This window comes from Primulina tabacum, chromosome 2, assembly GCF_025594145.1.
Source record: "Primulina tabacum isolate GXHZ01 chromosome 2, ASM2559414v2, whole genome shotgun sequence".
Lineage (NCBI taxonomy): Eukaryota > Viridiplantae > Streptophyta > Magnoliopsida > Lamiales > Gesneriaceae > Primulina > Primulina tabacum.
In genome coordinates this window covers 8,069,706-8,089,706 of record NC_134551.1, presented here as the reverse complement: position 1 = coordinate 8,089,706, position 20,001 = coordinate 8,069,706, and the positions used below count along the sequence as shown (strand labels likewise).

The window sequence follows — 20,001 nt, the reverse complement described above, 5'->3', positions numbered from 1 at the left end:
AACTCAATCCCCCAATTTTTTTTTAAACGGGTTTTGAGTACCCGATCTGGTTTTTCGGACAGCCGACCCAATTTTAACTAGTCAGGTTAGGGTTTTAACCCGAACCTGATTTTTTTTAAATGAAACCCGAATTCAAATGCCCAACTCTACTGCCATGAACTAAAATTCGAATGGTTTTCCAATTCACGAACACAAAAACATAAGCTCTCACTGGTAAAACGCTCACAATCACTACCTTCCTCATCATAATACCGATGGCATAAACATGCAGAGATCATAATGGAGAAAATCCGCAAGTTTTAAATATGAGAAGGTAAACACATTTGAAGTGATAATAAGAGGTGTCATGAAGTGCCATGCTTTCATGGAGATCGAGCTGCTATTGCTTTGGCATGTAATATGGGTACCCCCCATATGCCGTAGGCGATGGTGAGGCATCTTTCCTAACAGAAAATTGGGGATAAGAATACTGTGGCTGAGCTGAGTAGGGTGCTGCAGCTGCAGAGAGACTCGTGTAGGAACCAAATGACGCCATAGATAGGGAATAAGAATAACCAATAGAGGCTCCAGTCTCAGAATATGCTTTCTGCTGATAGCCAGCAGTCATATGTACTGGAACCGGAACCACACCAGCTGGAGTCACTTTGCCTTTGTAATTATCAGCAAGCTTCACCGTGATATTTCTTCCCTGCAAAAATTGCAAGGAAAAGAATTAACGTAAAACTAAACTCTTTCCATCTAACCACAACATCCGATTTAATTTTCGGATTTAAAAGCTCAACTTTTCATTGCAGTTTTATTCGTAAAACTCATGAAATCTATGACGCAAGACTTCCATATTTCTAAAAACTTTACTCACTCCGAGTATCTTTTGGGGGTCATCTAAAGCTCTCTTCGCCCCCTCCACAGTCTTGTAAGTAACAAAGCCAAAGCCACTTCATGTAAAACAAGTAAATTAATGAGATCTACCAACACAAAAACTGTTTACATGAGAAAGAAAATACCAGATGCCTTTTTACCGAGATTTGTTTGAGTCCTTGTCATATGCAACAGAACCCTCCTCTATCTCACCATGTCTTCCGAAATAGGAAAGCAACATTTCACTAGATGTTTCAGGTGACAAGCCTCCAACATAAAGCTTCCTTTGGGCTTGATCAAGAGTAGAACTGCTGTTGTTCAACCCCTCACTTGCAAGGTTACAAGCAGCCATACGACCCTAAGGTAGACAGGATAAAATGAGACGAGAAGACAGCTGTGTATGTGTGGTGGGGGAGCAGGGAGCTTTGAACATTATAAAAACACATTCAGCACACAGTATTTGTTGTTTCATTCGCGTCAAAAGAATCATTATGCTCACGTCAATCATCTTTCCAGGTGCTCTCAGTGCTCTCTGAGCTGATTCCATATCTTTGTAGGTGATGAAACCATAACCACGAGACTTTCCAGTTGTTTTGTCATGGATTACAGCACCCTCTTCGATCTCACCGTGCTCTTGAAATGCCTGGACAAGTCATCCATGTCGATAAGTTGTAAGGTTTAGGTTACTCTTACACAAAGCATGATATCATGTGTGGTTAGTTCTTCCAGTGACCAAGAGATCGTATCTCAGAATGCAGTTAACAAGAAAACACAAAATACAATCCACAGGCACCAAATCACTCACAGCACACAAAGTTTCTGAAGAAGTATTCCATGCTAAACCACGAACAAAAAGCTTTCGAAGGGCAGGATCAGCACTTGCAACACTTTTAATTTCTTCAGCAATAGAAGGATATTGTGACCCTCTTCACGCCAGAACATGCAAACAAGCACCCACACACAATGTCAATACACACAGCACATCACGAGGAGGAACATGATAATGGTCCCCGAGCATAAAACATTCAAATGCAAACAAGCATCCATACTGCATAGCCCTCTTCTAACAAAACATTCTTGTGAATAGACTGAAGAAGATAAAATATTAAGGCAGCACCAAAGAGATAGCCATGTAAGATGAGTAATTTCTATTACAAATAAAGAGCTAAATAGAAAAAGATAAGAAAATTCATGCACCATTTTAGTTCAAAGCCCAGAATGCACTAACATCTTAGTAATTGATCCCACAACCCAAGATTAAGAACTAACATTTATAAATGTTTCCTTCAATCCAATCCTACATATTTTAAATTCCTCATCTACATGAAACCACGTCCCTCAGATCAATATAGAATTATTTCAGTGAGAATCCCTAGTTCAATAGAGACTCTACCCCAAAGACTTGGAGATACAGTAGATTCATTTCTCAGGTGGTGGCAAATACAACAAAATTTGGGAATGAAAAAAACTTGCAGTAAAAATAATTATCATAAAAATACTAATAGATTCACTACCTATAAACTTTTAGTCACCAGTAACCCTCCGGGCAAGGTAATAATAAAAAGAAAAAAATAGGAACATAAGCCCTAATTTACCACGTCAACAGCTTCATCCTACAAAAACGGTATTTGAAAATAGTGTAGAGGATGCCTGTTTGACATATATTTATAAAAGCAAACGAAATTAATCTTCATATATAACAGTTATCTAATCCTCCAAACACCCAACTGTTACGATAAATTTCCTAGCAAAAAGCATTAATACGTCAATTCAAACGCCTGTAAGGAACAACAACGGTTCCAGCAAACCATATTTTATTTCATAAATACAAACAAAATATTGAAAGCCAAGATAGAGAAAATACGTAAAAACTATAAGGCGCTGAAATAGAGTTAGGGCGAGTATTACGCTTTCGAGAGGAGATCGACAAGCTGCGGCTTAGCGAGCGGGTCGAGGAGCGCACGTAATTCTTCAACGGTTGAAAACGTAGCTGTTTCATTTAAGTTTGGCAACACCTGCCCGTTTCCGATTTCCTCAAGCTTCCTCTTCTTCATCTCTTCCATTTTTTGGATCCTACCCCTATTTTTTTCAACAAAATCTGTCTGCTTCTTCACTTCACGCGCCGCTCAGTCGCAGGCCAGGCAAGGAGTGTTGCAACGAGAATATGAATCTGTGCGTGTAAGCGCCAGCGGGTAGCCTCGAGCTCGTGATAAGTCTGAAACCGAAACCCTTTCCGGCCAGGAAGGACCAAATGGCAGAGTTTCACTCAATATTCGGATAACGGTGGCTAAAATCGCATTCCCAAGCTTGTCCACCAGAAAGGAAAAAGGCGAAATAGAAAAAATCGCGTTCCCCTGTTTTGAATAACTCTAGTTCTCACTTTTTAGCATTGCTTTCTAATTAGTTCGAGTTACCGGAAAATTCGATCTGACTCGTGTAGATACTAATTTCATCCTATTTGTATAAGCATTGCCTACACATGTAATGATCGCCTGAGGATAAACATTGAGTTACAATAATTCGGTTTTTGAAATATTGAACATCGAGAAATTAAATCGAATTTGGTTTTTAAACCAAACGGATCTATCGTAAAAAATCGATTAAAGATTTTGGAAAATATTTAAAAGATATGCAAGTTGAATGAGTAAACATGTTTTGGTTGAACTATTTTATCAAACACTTTGTATACAATATTTTGGTATTTAAATAATACATAAAATGCTTCAACAATACATCTTAAAAACAACATCAATAGTAAGTAAATGTGATAAATAAATAGACATTAATTTGTTTATGGATGTTCGTGAAAGGGATCGGTTACGGAAGCCCGGAATGCCCAGCGGAAGTTTTAAAATAGCATTTTACATGAGTAAAAATCGAGCATCCCTCACTAGTGTGTAGCAAATACCAAAAACACATACATATGATGTTCTAGTGTTTTACCTATCAATCACAAAGATTGTTGATGATTCCAACTAAGTTGTTAAACAATTTAACTCTTCAATGGTAGACAAATCTATCAGCTTCCCTTGAACACACTTTGCTCAATATCAAGTCAACCACCAACAATCTAGAATCACCTTACACTTGCACTAGAAAATGTAAGGTATTTTCATTGAGAAATATGCTATCAATTCATTAAAATGAAGAAGCAAAATTTTTGAAAAATAAGGTGGAATGTTTCGGCCAAGAGGGAGAGGAAAGAGGGGGAAGCTTTTTCTTGATTCTTACAAAATGTGTCGTGTATTCCAAAGGCATGCTAGCCTTTAATTTAAAAAGGTGACTCCCAACCTTTCACCTCCCTAGCATGTTATTTGGGCTTGTAACATTTACAAAGTTTATAGATTATTATTTTAATATCTCAAACACATTTGAGATCTATTAAATATTACTTGAATTTATTCAAGCCCATTAGTTGAATAATTATTAAAATTTGGGCTCTACAAGACCCAATGTTATTTAATTAATTCAGCACTTGAATTAATTCAATTATTTGGACTCTACTAGGTCCACCAGTGTTTAATTAATCTAACAATTGAATTAATTTAATTAAGTTCATAACAATTTTTATGAAAATCACAATTTTGAAATACATTATTTATTTGACCAACTTTTAATTTAGGAACACTTCCACAAATTAAAAGTTATATTCCCCTTATAGAAGTCATATTTCTAATTTTTTTTGTGCTTATAAACTCCTTTATAAGTCGTTCAACACATTTAATTAATTTCTTTCTCAACGAGATCTAGAAAGCTAGTACGTGTGTTACCTTCAATGGTTCATTGATACAACTAGCTCACATCTCAATGTGATTCATGACTAAACATGTCCTTATATAAGCATACATCAATTGCTTCATTCTTACTTATCAACTCCTTGATAATAAGAACGTCAAAACTCAAGTCAGATAGTACCCAACCAATCATGTAAAAAACCTAGAAAAATCGCTTACATAATTCTCTAGGTATCAAATTATAGTGCCTGCAAGAATCATTCCATTATGGTTAGCATACAGTACGATCCCTTCATCTCATATATCCCGACCGATTCGACAACTATTGGTATATCGAGAACTGTCAAACAATCGATATTATGTGTCATGTCATAGTTGCATCGATGGTGTAATATAATAAACCCATTTCTTAATTACCACCAACACTCTGATCAGATATTTCAAACTACATACACATGAGATCACATAAGATATCCATACCCGAAGGTAAGCGGTGAATCCCCGACTACAATGCATCGACTCCTATATGTTTCGACAAAACACCCAACATTGTCATCTGATGATCCCATATGAGCCGGTAAACAAGTCAAAGCGCAATGTTAGCATATAGAGTCACAATGTTGTCCCGGGTCATAAGGACTAATGGTGTACTACCATAAACTATGATGTTTCCACTCGATAAGTGAGAACCACTTGGAAAGTCTTTTATGGAGGGTTTTTCAGTGCACTCTACAAGGAACACCTATCTGCATGTTCAGACATCACAATGTCTCCTACCAATGAAACATGGTACTCATATCGCAGATACTTATCTCAAACTCGAGCGGTCTTTATCCTTCTTAGCGGCGACTGAATCGACTAGGAACTGTTTAGAATATACAGTATTCCAAATATAGGTTTCATGATACACATTGTATGAGCATCTCATATCAATGAAATATTAATTTATGTATTTTTAATGCACGGTAAGATATAATTTCATTGGTTTTGAAGAGTTGGAAGTATGCTTTTTCAACGCATTCAGTAGTTTAATGAACTTGGTCTGAAGATGAATTTGATCAATTACTCTTGTTCAAACCAAGCCTTTCGGATGGAAATTTTTTATCATCGTCACAACTGTCTAAATTGACGATCTCTGGATCTTCAAGCATCTTTGCCGAGATGTTAAAACTAGGACATTCGTTGTTGTTCGGATCAGTCGAGTCCGTGAAACTTGGTGTTGTTTTTTGTTGCTGATCAAGCATCATTTTCAATTGTTTGGCTTGTTCTTCAATCCTCATCTGTAAGACTCCTTGAGACTACTCCAGAAAAAGGAGAAAAGAAAAGGGGCCACTTAGATTTTTGTCCAATAACGAAACAGTGGCAAAGAGAGATGAATGTTTGATAAGTGTTAGAGATACCTCTAGCTGCTCATGAAGACGCTTTTGTACATCTAATTGGAGTTGCAACGCCTCCTTCAGTTGCATTCCTCTGTAAAACAATTTTCGACACATATTGAGAGGCAAAAACAGGACAGCATGTTTACTTGTTCAGTACCATCATGAATCCTAAAGAAAATGGATAGTTTCGAGCAAAAATCGAAGATAAAATTTGATGTTGTTCTTTAGTTAGCAAACAACATGAGAATCTTACGTTTTGATGTCCATATGTGCTGCATTATTTGTACTAATTTTCTTCTCGGATTTTTCTGCAGGATCAGCAAAAGAATTTCATCAGAATTCAGATTCATTCTGGACCCTTCGTTTACTTTCATTGAGATTTTCAGGTATCACTGTTTATTTTTTTCTTGTTTTGTTTTCAGACAATGTACTAGTAGGTATTTCCAATGGTTATAATTTAGCGAAGATCTACAAATGTTGGAAACATTGTGATAGTTCTTGGGGCTATCAAGGCAAAAAAGACGAGAAAATATGAAAACAAGGCGTGTTTTTTTCTGAAGAGATTATAGTTGCCTTTAATTCAGTAGTATTATTTTCTTTACAAACAATGAAGCTGATTAAAGCATACCTTCCACAGATTCTGGTATAAACTTTGCGTTACGATATTTCTGCAAAGAAAATGAAGAACAAAACCAAAACATATGATGAGAACGATATTGGAATTAGGGAGTATAGTGTCCATTGAAACAGAGGTGGTAGCCTTGAATGGCTCTTGATACCGGGTTAGAAAACAGAAAAGAAAGAAGGAACAATTTAAGAAGTGAATTTCATAGCTCCTTGTTCATACATTTTCAAAGTACATGCTGAGTATATATATACACACACACACATGAATATAGAATCATATTTTGCCACATATCTGACGATTCTGTTTCAGCGTTACAACGATTTCATCATAAGAATATTTTAGCAAATCTTATCAATAAATCAAATTCTTTAGTTTACTTGACTATCAGAGCTCAGAAAAATCTGCACCTGTAGATGGCTTTTCACATGAAATATGGTCAGGCCCTCAGTATCCATAAGTGTCAGTATTGCCTTTGGTGTTGCCTCTATGTTACAAGGAGCATCAAATTTATCTCTTGGGAAAAGAGATGTTACCGAAAAGAATTTATGTGGCTAATTCAAGGATCACTTACTGTCATGACCACCGAGTCGATTCACACTCTCAACAAATATATCGTGAAGATCTTGAGTCCACCTGATTCGAGTCTTGCTAGTTGAGACAGCTCCGGGTGACAAAGAAATACTATTATTCGATCTTAGATGCTTCGCAAATGAAGAAGGAGATGAGTATAAATTTTGTGACACCTGTGAAAGATGTCATAAAAAATGACAAAGGGCCATTTCATCAAACGAAGAATTAAAACAAGTGAATTCTGGACAATTACTCTAAGATCTTGATTTTCATTGAATGGAACAGAAGGGCTTCTCCTATCTGAATCATCAAGATCACCCAATAGCTTGTTTTTCAGGCGTAGTAGCTGTTCACCCATAGACAAGTTTTCAAATGGATTATCATACAAACCTTGGCGCCAAATCGACAGGCTGTTGCTCGGTTGAAAATCGGGCTCACTTCTTTCTGGTGCATATCCCATGAAGCCATCACCAGGCTCTTGGTACACCGGTATTTTTGTGTAAGAATTGTTGAATTGTTGGGAGCAACAAGTGGAGTTCTTTTCTTGCTGGGAACCAAATTCAGATAAGCCCATGTAACTTTCGGTTGCGTAAAAAGCAGGAGCCTGCGGTTCTAACCTGCTGATCATTGTGTTGGATGAATGATCAGGCCACACAATCTGCTGCTGTGTGGCATCTTCTGTTGTAGGCGGTGCAGATTGATACTGAGTTCCATAAATTTGAGGAAAATAATCTGGAAATTCAGTTGCAAAATCACTGAAAAACCCATCAAACTGCGGCATCCCCTTCATTTATCCAGTTGTGTGTATATATATATCAACTGAACTGAGCAAAAACTTTACTACAAGGCTAACAATAACAGAATGAAACTATATTCAAATCTCTGCCTCTTATCGGTTTCTTTGCTGGATTGTACGAGATTGAATCATGTACACGGCACACTAGAAATGTTCATTTTCTGGTATCTGTCAAGAAATACTTTTTTCAAAAAAAATATATATATGCCACGAGTCTTCAAATATAAGAATGAATATGTCAACTATTCAAATGCATCACTTTAATTATTCCTTAACCGGATAGGAATGAACTTTGGTCCCAATGACAGATTTTTAAATAAAGTGGTAAAACAAACAAATTTTATAGTCCTCAATATGCATTTACAGTTGCAAAAAGCTTTGTTTTTCCCATCGACATGTTTAAATATACATTTTTCTATAAACCCCATTCCTTGGAGGGTTTTGATTGGGAAATGAATGAAACAATATTGTTTACCTGACACCAACTAAATATATGATTAAACTTGTCACGATTACTGGAAAAAAATTTGAAAATTTTAAGGTTACAAAACATGATCAAACTAAAACTAAAACGAAAAAAAAGCACAAGCTAATAGTTGTAATGGGAGCAGTTGAAAAAACCATAGTAGATATTTATGTGAGAAGAATTGCATTTTCTTATATTGTAACTTGTAAGTCTTTTGTATTTTGGTTTATTGTCCAATAATTTACGATTGAGTCCATTAATTTGCGTTTAAAAAAAAATTAGATATTTCGCACTGAGCTGCTGATGTGACGTTGAAAAATGATGACATGACATGAAGTTTATGACACTGAAAATTGCTGACGTAGTTACAGACACTGCTGACATATTCGATGTTACATCAATACTCCGATGAAAAATGGATTGAAATTACAAAAAAAAATATATGAAAATTATTGGAATAAAATCGTTAATTGACCAATAATATAAGTTCTCTCGTTGAGAGTCGGCGAAAAGGGCGACTTAGAAAATGACTACCATCGGATCAGTGTTGATAAAAAACTTTATTGACTGAATTAAGGTGCATGATGCATGCATTGAATACTAAAAAATGAGTGAAAAACGTAGGCATTTTAAGAGGTCGACAATATTACAAATATCATAAAGAGTAGCTTATAAATTCATGAGCGTATATCAATCATTAAGCTAACATTTTGGGATGATACCCTTCTGAGAATTATAAAATAAATTGGTATTAAAATAATGTTTACAGTTTACCCGGTTTACTTCATAATTTTCCTCAACCACTAGGAGTTCCAAGAAAAGGTTTTAATGGAACTTTATCTCCTAAACTCATTGTATTTATCTACTTAATTTTATTGAATTGTCATTTACCCGACCTAAAAGAACCTTTACTTATATGTATCTGATGAAAAAATGAGTCATTTCTAACCGGATCGTTGCAACCAATGAAGCTGACAAACGAAAGGCAACAAACAAAAACATTATTCAATAATTGGTGTCAAGCTGGAAACATGTATAAAGAATTAATTACAACTTGGTAATTTTCAACACAAAATACATATATATTGGCCAGACAGACGCAACGAGTCGATGATGTTAATTTCATAATGGCTTATGAATTTTGTCTTTTATTTCCTTACAGTTTTTGTTAAGAGTAGGTCTTTGTGAGACAGTCACGAATCTTTATTTGTGAGACGGGTCAACTCTACCGATATTTACAATAAAAAGTAATGCTCTTAGCATAAAAAGTAATATTTTTTCATGGATGACCCAAATAAAATATTCATCTCACAAAATACGACCCGTGAGATCGTCTCACACAAGTTTTTGTCTTTTGTGTTTATTAGTTCTTCATACAAATTATGTGCATGTATGATACAACCCAATTTTGACCCTTCGATTTCTCAAACGACTTAATTGTATTCTTAGAATTAAGATTTTTCCTGATCCAATTCCGATAAGGAAGAATCACATATATATATACATATATATAAATACATATATGGTGGGACCAAAACCTGGACGTATATATAAACACACAAGCATAGAAATATACAGATGACATATATGTGTATACGTGTGTGTATAAATGTCTCTGCATACGTCGCGTATTTGCATAATTTTTTATTTTTTTATAATTTTTTTGTGTGATGAGTGAAGTCAATTAATATAAATTATTGGGAATATGTATTAAAATTCTTTAGGGATTATTCTTATGATTTTGTTTATAACTAGTTATTATATATACTTATATTTTTCAGGGCCGTGAGATTTTATATTTGACAAAAAAACACGTCACTATTTTGATTGTTTTGTGAAATCGAAGTACTAAATTACTTGTTTTTAATTATTTTTTTTGATATATTGTTATTTTGTTTGAAAAATATACATCGTTATTTTGTTTACTAGAGAGAATGTCACAACTCATGTACTACATTAATATTATTTCAAAATTATGTTTGTATTAAACTTCAAACCTATACACTTATGTACCTTTTGGAGTATTTTTTTATTTTCCAAATATTAAAATTTGACATATAATAATTTTAAATATACTAAAATAATTGATATAAACACATGAAAAAGTGTGTGCAAATAAGATAATTAGACCAAGATGGGATTACCATCACTCTACGTAATACAATCCTTTGTTTCATTTTGTGCTGCATTTTATGCTTCGCAAATACGTGTGGTCAGACAATTTCGATCAAGTAAAACTTATTTCCAAGCAGTAAAAATAAATAGACAAATTTTTTGTTTATTATTAAATTTTTTTATCTGATAATTATTTGTTACAATTAAATTTCGAACTCGAGACATCATCTGAAACATGAAACCAGGGACGGAGCCACCCCAAAGGCTGGGGTGGGCTCCAGCCCAGGCTATTTTTTTGGGCCAACCTAATAGTATGGATTGGGTTTTTATATATTAAATCTTAGCCTTATATTTTCAACTTGGTAAAATTTTCAGCCCATTTTTTAGCCCATCTTTTTGAGTATATTTCATAGCGTCTCACAGGGGCTTCTCTCTACACAAGAAGCTTCGTCTCCAACAAATAGATAATGAGGGGAGTGAGATTCATATGGAAGATCTTGGTTGTTTATGAATTCATTCAACCCAGGACCAAAATATTTCCTGTCTACGTCCGTGCATGAAACAATGGTTTCAATCGACCCGACCTCTTTATTAACCCTATACTAAAAGGGCTTATTTTTTACATATGACAAAATTGAGTCGGCAAAGGAAATAATGTGCTAATAGATTCCCATGCTATGTTAATTGCTTTTTATTAAAATGGGGAGAAGGGAAGAATCAAATTGCATGAACAAATAACAAACTTGGAATCACCTTATTAGAGGATTCAAACAAACTCTTGTTCCTCATCTGATTTTTGTTCTCAAAAATCTCAAATCGATTCAAGAATTAGATGCTGTACTTTTAAGGTTGAAACTATGTTCGTGGTAAAGAATTAGATTTTCTTTTGATATTTTACTCAATAATGCAAATAATTGTTAAGATTTATATATTCGGCTTCAATACAATTAGCAAGAAGAATAATAGTTTATGCAATTAAAATCAGACATGTAAGACAAATTGTGCAAGATACATTGACGACTAAAAGAACCGAGCTCAAACTGTGCCCTGGAACCGGATATTAGTGTTAGATAATTTTAAAGCTTGATGAATAGAAATTAAGACAAGAAATATATAAAACTCGAAACAGATTGTTTAACGCTCGAGGAGAGGCGTTGAAGCGCTTGGAGAGGGTGCCTCAATGCCCCATATGTAGATTGGAACAATCCAGGCTTCAGGGTTTAGGAAGAAAATTTACTCGTCTCCTATTTTCCTGTAATTTCAACTGTTTTAAGATAAGCACAATTACTCTTTTGATTTGTTGTATTATTTTCGAAACTTGATGTATATGTTGGCAAATAGTTTAGAAAGGATAACAAGTGAATTTGGGAATGTTAAGTTTTGGTGTCATAAAATATAATTTATTAATGTTGGTTTGATGATCCTAAGAACTGAATCGCTACTCGTTAATTTCAGTAATCAAGTTCATGAAATTTCAGAATGTTTTCGGGAGGAGTTCCAATGTAATTTGGCAACTTAGTATGACTTTTAAGTAGAAAGGTTATTTAAATTTATGGTTAAGACTTAGCAAATGACATGCACAATTGCCGATTTAATTAAATGAGAAAATGGATATTTAGTGCTAATTCAATTTCAGTATGTGGTCTTGTTTAGAATTTGACTAAAGGTATATAATTTGAGAACTGGGGTCATGAAAAATAGATAACATAAATAAATGAGGAAGCCATGAATTCAAAAATACTGCTCCTTAAATCTCTTTTATATTTCATTAATACATTATGAGTATTTGTTGCTTAAAAACTCAACCAGTATTTCATTAATACATTATCATTAATACATTATCTTTGATGTTTGTTTGTTTATATTTTTTTATACACTTTTTTTATTATATTTTGTTGAGATTTTGAAGTTTAGCAGTGAGTATTGATAATGTATTATTGCAGATATTTTATTTATGGTGTTAGTATATTTAAATGACTAGATTTTATTTATTGTGTCAGGTGTAATTTTATTCATAAATGGAAAAATCTGGTACAATTGATAAATTCTTTCAGAGGAAGAGATCTAGTCAACTAGATCCTCCCATTTCTACAGCCCCATCTATATTATCAGATGATAATCTTCCACCAAAGGTTCATTATCAAAAGTTAAGAAAGGTTGAAAGTGCATGGGTTGATCTTAATTTCTTAGAGCGTGATCCAGGATTACGTCGACAAATACGGGAATACTCTCCCAACGAGGAAGAAGAAATTCGTCGGGCTTATCTAAATCTGAAAGCATACCAGCCTATACTTTCAGAATATCCACTAAATAAAAACAATCTTCATCCCCGCAGGTTTCAATCATCCTGGTATGAACTTTTTCCTTGGTTGGAGTATTCTCCAGTAAAAGATAAAGCTTTCTGTTTTCCTTGCTTTATCTTTAGCAAGCCATCTTGATGTCTTAAGCAAACTGCATTTACTGTTGTTGGATTTGATAATTGGAAGAAGGCTCGAAGTGGAAAAACATGTTCTTTCCAATGTCATATTGGGAAAGATAATGTATCTTCACCTCATCGTATGGCTGAAAAAGCATGTGAGGATTTAATGAACCAACCTCAACATATACCAAGATTTTTCAACAAAATTAGCTCAGAAGCAGTTGCAAGGAATCGCCTTCGATTGAAAGTTGGTCTACATGTAGTTCGGTTGCTTGCGCTTCAGGGCGTTCCTTTCAGAAGTCATGATGAGAGCTCTAATTCATCTAATCGTGGAAACTTTCTTGAATTTCTTGATGTGGTGGCCTTGTATAACGATGAGCTTTCAGATGCAATACATAAAGCTCCGAAAAATGCCAAGTATACATGTCATGATATTCAAAAGCAAATACTTCACATGTTCTCAGTGAGAGTGAAAAATGTAATTCGTGAAGAAATTGCAGACAGCAAGTATTGCATAGTCATCGATGAAGCCCGTGATGAGTCAAAAAGAGAACAAATTTCTATAGTGTTAGGTTCGTGGACAAAAATGGATGCATACAAGAACCTTTTTTTGGGCTTGTTCATGTGTCAGATACGACAGTTTTGAAATTAAAGAATGCAATATATTCTTATTTGAGTCATTACAATTTGGATGTCCAAAATATTAGAGGTCAAGGTTACGATGGTGCTAGCAATATGAGAAGTGAGTTCAATGGATTGCAAGCTTTGATTCTGAAAGATTGTAAGAGTGCTTATTATGTTCATTGCTTTGCCCATCGATTGCAGTTGGCTCTTGTTGCGGCAGCAAAAAATATAACTCCCATTCATCAGTTTTTTGATAAATTAACTTTCATAGTTAATATGGTTGGTGCTTCGTGCAAGCATAATGATGAATTGAAAGAAGCTCACGCAGATGACATTGCTTATTTGATTTCTATTAATGAACTCGAGACAGGGCGTGGACTTAATCAGATATGTAATTTACAACGAGCAGCTAATACGCGTTGGAGTTCTCATTTTAGATCATTATCGAGCTTGATCAAGATGTTTAGTGCAGCATGTACTGTATTGCTCAAAGTTATGGAAGATGGACTTCCTTCCCAAAGAGCAGAAGCAACGTCTGTTTATGATGAAATGAATTCATTTGATTTTGTATTCATATTGCATCTAATGAACGAGATTATAGAGATCACAGATGTGCTTTGTCAAATATTGCAAAGTAAGTCTCAAGATATTTTGAATGCAATGGAGCTAGTTTCATCTACAAAAAAAATTAATTCAAGAGCTAAGGGATGACAAATGGGATGATTTTCTTGAAAAAGTGAAGTCTTTTTGTGTGGCTCGTAACATTGATGTTCCTGATTTTAGTGCTCAGTATGTTGATAGGCGATGTCGAGCCCGTCGTCATCAAGGCAATTTCACCGTTGAGCATCATTATAGGGTAAAATTTTTTTATGCCACTATAGATTCACAACTGCAAGAAATTAATGTGCGTTTTAGTGAAGATGCGATGGAGTTACTCATGCTTAGTTCTGCTTTAAATCCTCAAAATGCAAGTGATTCATTGAGATATATGGATATATGCAAACTGGTTGAAAAATTTTATCCACAAGATTTTACTAGTGAAGAAAAAGAACGGTTATAGATGCAGTTGAAGCACTATGAGCATAATGTAGTCAAAGGGTCACACTACAAAAGTCTTTCAACCATTTCCGAGTTGTGTCAATGGTTGGTGAAGACTAAAAAAGCTGCTACATATGACCTTGTTTTTAGAGTGATCGTGCTTGTGCTGACTCTTCCAGTTTCTACTGCTACTACAGAACGGTCATTCTCAGCTATGAATATCGTCAAAACTAGGCTTCGGAGAAAAATGGAGGATGATTTTCTCTCGGATGTATTAATGATATTTATTGAAAGAGAAATTGCTAAAAATATTTGTATAGATACTATTATTGAAGACTTTGAAAATTTTAAGGAACGTCGAATTTCTTTTAGTTAGAAATTTTCTTGTTAAAAACGTACTATTTATGTTTAGTTGAATATAACTGATGGAATTTTTGTCTTTCTTCTTTTAATATTTTGTCTGTATTTTGAAGCGGCCCCCACAGAGTAGAAATCCTAGATTCATCCCTGCCTATACGCCTTTGAATTTTTCACAGCAACTCATCTGAATAAATCAATACAAGAGAAACAACATAATATCAACTTTAAGAGGATAAAACAAAGAAAGATCATTTGCATTCATTTTGAACTTCTTTTTTTCTTCACAAAATAGAGTTTGATTCATTTTTTAGTTATGAAACTTGTGATTTGTCGTGCTACTATCACAAGTTGAAAGTCGTTGTATCATGAGATATGATTGTCATAACCTGTGAGCACCATATGTGGGACAAATTCATCTTAAGGCCAAATAGTTTTTCTTTTTGCCCGGACTTTTTAATTTTATAACATAGCTTCTTAAGTCTTGTTATCTTCATATTGCAGATCCCGTGAAGGTGTTCCTGGATAATTCACACCAACAATCTTAGGATGAAATTTGTATTGTTATTCCTTTTTGGTTTGTAATTCAAAGATATGTTGACTATGAACAAGAACGACTTCAAATTATACAGTCTCGCGAAAATATCGACGATTTGTTAATTACTGAATTTCAAATATCAGGTTTTGAAATTTTTCATGGCTTATTTTTGTTATAATTCTTAAATTTGACGTTCTTTCAAATTTCGATATGGAAGAACTAGGAATATGTTGATTTTTCTCTGCAATATGCAAATACCATACTGAAATATATGAACCATGAGGATTATGCTAAACACATGAATATGAGTTAGCCTATTCGAGTAGTTTCTTGGCTCAAAAATTCATTACTTTGTGTATTTATTTTAAGAATATTTTTTTTTATCAGAATGAGACTTGAGATCTTAAATTTAGACCATGAATTGAAAAAGATAATCAATCATATGTCTAAAATTTTACAGTATCAAATATGATATGCATTGAAACATAAATTGTCTCAATTCATTCACTGAAAAGTTATATGACTCCTTAAATATGATAAATAATATTCATCATATTCATTGATGATAATACAGGATATGAGATGTATATCTTGCGGAATGAAAAATGTAGCTTTAGTGACTTATGATGGACATAAGAATGATGTATAAATTATATACAACATGTTTTATATGTGATTGAAATTCAAGTTTCCAAGTTTTAAAGTTTGCAAGAAAGTACAATTAAATCTAAATTTGCAAGATATTTAAAATCTTGAATTTAGATTTCTAAGTTATAATGCTTAAAATTTGGAAAACATGTAAGTTTCAATAATAATCCAACGATAGCTGAAGTGATAGATTTGAAGAATACAATATTGTCAAATTTGAGAATAATTCATAAGGTTTGAATTCTTTAAACAAGAATGATTAAATCCAAACTTAACAATATTTAAAATCTTGAATTTGAATTTATAAATTATTACGCTTAGAATTTGTAAAATTATGCTTATCCAATTTTGTTGGAGAAGTCTTTGATTATAAAGATTGACTACATCATTATCTTTTCTATTTTCCATCTAATTTAATTCTACATGCAAAATTTTCAAAGCTTTCAAGTTTAAAATCCAAATTTATCTTGAGTTTGAATTTTCTAATTGGCACACTTAAATTCAAACTTTATAATTATATTATAGCTTTGTTTTAAATTTTTAAACAATTGTCCTTAAATCCAAAGTCGAAAGAAATTAATTCTTTGAGTTGGATTTATAAGTTTTAGCGTTTAGATTTCAAATTTAACAACGCTTTAAATATTTTAAAGTTTGCGTAACTTCAAAAATGTCATAAAGTCCTTTAAGTAACTCGAATTGTGGAAGTATCTCATTTAAAATAGAAATATAATGTTAAAATATGACACAAAATTAAAATATATGATAGTTGGTGTAAAGGCCGGGAGATTTAATCTCACATTAAACTACAATGACCATATTTCAAATTTCCTAATATTGCCACATTTTTTTACATTTTTTTAAAAATTCAAAGGACAAACAAACTATATCTCAACTACATTTCGACATCAAAAGATCAACAAATTCTAAAAATTACATCATAATTCTTAAATTAAAATGACCACATGATAATTTACATACACTGTTATTTTATGTTTTCCAAAACTACTGTGTCAGAAATTACAGAAGGCTTTGCTCTGCTCTCTTTATTACAAGATCACGCTAATCTCTAGCCCTTTTTTTGAACCGTACCTGAAATACAAATCCCATGAAAAAGTGAGCTAACGCATAGTACATTCACAGTCATTCAAATGTAGAAATTTAATCAATTGAAAAACATATTATTATGAATACTCAACCCATCTCATCTGAATTTATTGAAAACCAAATAATTTATGAAAATAAAACCATTTACAATATTTCACATTTTCTTCCATGAATAATCACAAACAATCGGTCATAGTCAACTGTATAAACGTCAATAAATTTGGATCAGATACATCATCAACTGGTCTTTACCGATCACATCCACAAATCAAAGGTCAGATACATCGTCCACCGATCAACATCGAAAACCAGCCAGATACATCATCCACTGGATTGCCCATCAATAATAATTCAAACCCGATACATCATTCACTGGTTGACAATAAAATCACTAGCTAGCTTTAACAAAATACATCATTCATTCACTTCCAATCACAATATAATCAAATTCACTGATTCAGAAACAATAAATTCAACACATAGCATCATCAAATCATTCATTTCACAACTTTCAATATACATACTTGCCTGTGAGTGATTTTTTATATTCACATCGAAAATGAATATACCTGATGAAATATCGTTCACAAAATATATTTATTGTTGTCCTACCTGATTCTTGCTGCTACAATCTGATTTTTAACACAACCAAGACAATATTTCTCTGTTAACACATGATAATTCAATACGATGATTACATCTCATCGAATATCATCTTGAAATAAAAATTATAAACAATAATGCATACAACCAAAGTCGCAATACAACCCCGAGTCCGAATTAGGATAACACTAATTCATAATTCTCTTTATTCATTTACTATATCAAATATTTACAAAATCCGATATTCAAGGTAAAGTAGAAAGAACATAAATTTTCTTGGTTTGTATTTTCTAACCCTCAAGTGCAGAACCTGCTTCTCCTTCTTTTTATGTTTATTTTTACTCACAATTCCACACAAGTTTGAGTTGAATTCAGTAAATACTCACACTCGAAATTGTAAGAGTTAACCATAATATCTCCGTTTCACTGCCATATGCTATAATCAATTATATATCTAAATTCAACTAATAATAAGTCATTAAATTTCAATAACAATTAATGAAACGTAAATTACAGTAACTCATCGTTTTCAACCATTTCAATCTATATTATTTTTCATTTTTTTTTAATGTACATAGAATTCATATGATAAAGAAAACAAATTTCAAAATTAAACTACAAATTTCCAGCAGCTAGTTCACACAAAATCTTGAATTTTCAAACTTTTTAATTTCTATTAACATCTTAACTTCACAAAATTTCCATCGAATTAGTACACACACATCTATATAACATAGAATAAACTTTGAAACAAACTCACTTTGACTGTTAGAGGAGAAAACTCAAATTATAAGGCATCTAAATCCACAAACTTTTCGGCCGATTGCAGATTTATCTTCTCGTTTCGTTCTTTAATTTTCTTCTTGTTTTCTTTCTCCCAAACTTTTCGGCCGATTGCAGATTTATCTTCCCGTTTCTTTTCTTCTTGTTTTCTTTCTTATTTTCCTAAGTTCCACCAATTCCTTTTGTGAAGGGAGAAGGGCATGCTACACGTCGGTTTGTTTCCCCTAAATGACTCATAATTCTATATATAATTAAAATTTATTAAAATAAACTTATTAAGCTATTTATTAATTAGCAGATAATCTTACATCTGGTATACATATACGTGAAATACACAATATCATATTAAACTTAATTTCCAATGATGTTTTATTTTTTATTAAGTGAAATCATAAGATAATTTAACGGATTCATTATAAAAATCCTTGGATGGAGATCGAATATATAACTTGTTAAGAAGAATGTGCTCAAAATCTTTAAAATAAAGTTTTCATGGTTGTAACTCAACCTTGTTGATTGGAGATACCAATATCTTGGTTCAATGAAACAACATAATTATGAGAACTTGAGCTAACACTCAGAATTAATTCTCATTCATAGGACAATGAGTGTTGAAACATACCAATGTTGTGAGGTTAAATATTGTACTTGTAAGACCCAGATTTCCTCGCTCAAACGTATGCATTAATTTATAATAGTATAATTAATTGAAACTTACAAAAGAAAATAATTCAAGCTCTACAGTAGACTTGGACAATATGTTTGTAGAGTTTACTGAGTATACAAGCATGTAAAAAGGTAAAGTTGAAATGAAACAAAAATAACTTGAAGTAGAGAATATGAAAGCAAAAACTGTCATAGCCAAAGTTCAATTAAAAGAGTACACAATCATTTCAAATGACACTTTGCAAATGACATATGATCAACTTATTATTCACAAACGTATATGTCAAGAGATTATGAGTAGATGTAATATTTAATTTTCAGTTATTGTAATTTTCAATTAATGTAATTTTCATTTTAATTAATATAAATATCTTGTCAATTAATATATCGTTGCAAAGCAGTTGTTGAAATATAATCATTTCAAATATGATAGTTGCAAAGTAGCCATTGAAATATATAAATATATATATATATATATATATATATATATATATTTATATATAAACACCTTGTGCTTTATAATTCTTCATTATAAGAATATGTCATTTGGCAAACACGTAGATTTGAATTTGTTTCCTCCAAAATGTCTCAATATTTCAGTAACATCAACTATAGCTCGACAAGTGAAAACGAAGTCCAAGTTGAAGTTGATGAAGAAGATCATGATCCGAGGAA

General features: G+C 32.9%; 4 protein-coding genes and 1 long non-coding RNA gene across 5 annotated transcripts; 2 read left to right on the top strand and 3 right to left on the bottom strand.

Moving 5' to 3' along the window:
- Nucleotides 1–129: 129 nt before the first annotated feature.
- LOC142529258 (UBP1-associated protein 2C-like) lies at nt 130–3,224 on the bottom strand. The gene is made up of 6 exons (XM_075634733.1): nt 2,767–3,224; nt 1,664–1,784; nt 1,358–1,501; nt 1,020–1,216; nt 860–935; nt 130–688 (listed from the first exon to the last, which is right to left on the bottom strand). The coding sequence occupies exons 1-6, from the start codon at nt 2,919–2,921 to the stop codon at nt 380–382; spliced, it is 1,002 nt and encodes a 333-aa protein (XP_075490848.1). The 5' UTR covers nt 2,922–3,224; the 3' UTR covers nt 130–379.
- Nucleotides 3,225–5,516: 2,292 nt separating this feature from the next.
- LOC142537366 (protein PHR1-LIKE 1-like) lies at nt 5,517–8,170 on the bottom strand. The gene is made up of 7 exons (XM_075642902.1): nt 7,423–8,170; nt 7,171–7,342; nt 7,007–7,083; nt 6,600–6,639; nt 6,225–6,279; nt 5,993–6,062; nt 5,517–5,890 (listed from the first exon to the last, which is right to left on the bottom strand). The coding sequence occupies exons 1-7, from the start codon at nt 7,957–7,959 to the stop codon at nt 5,651–5,653; spliced, it is 1,191 nt and encodes a 396-aa protein (XP_075499017.1). The 5' UTR covers nt 7,960–8,170; the 3' UTR covers nt 5,517–5,650.
- A 4,394-nt stretch (nt 8,171–12,564) lies between these two features.
- Nucleotides 12,565–14,649, top strand: LOC142537446 (uncharacterized). The gene is made up of 4 exons (XM_075642962.1): nt 12,565–12,930; nt 12,994–13,537; nt 13,597–14,223; nt 14,288–14,649. The coding sequence occupies exons 1-4, from the start codon at nt 12,565–12,567 to the stop codon at nt 14,647–14,649; spliced, it is 1,899 nt and encodes a 632-aa protein (XP_075499077.1).
- LOC142537445 (uncharacterized) lies at nt 14,650–15,003 on the top strand. Its single transcript, XM_075642961.1, has one exon. The coding sequence runs from the start codon at nt 14,650–14,652 to the stop codon at nt 15,001–15,003; it is 354 nt and encodes a 117-aa protein (XP_075499076.1).
- A 2,029-nt stretch (nt 15,004–17,032) lies between these two features.
- On the bottom strand, nt 17,033–18,855 carry LOC142537365 (uncharacterized). Its single transcript, XR_012818532.1, has 3 exons — nt 18,638–18,855; nt 17,844–17,906; nt 17,033–17,259 (listed from the first exon to the last, which is right to left on the bottom strand). It is a non-coding gene; the product is annotated as an uncharacterized LOC142537365 (long non-coding RNA).
- Between the last annotated feature and the right edge of the window lie 1,146 nt (nt 18,856–20,001).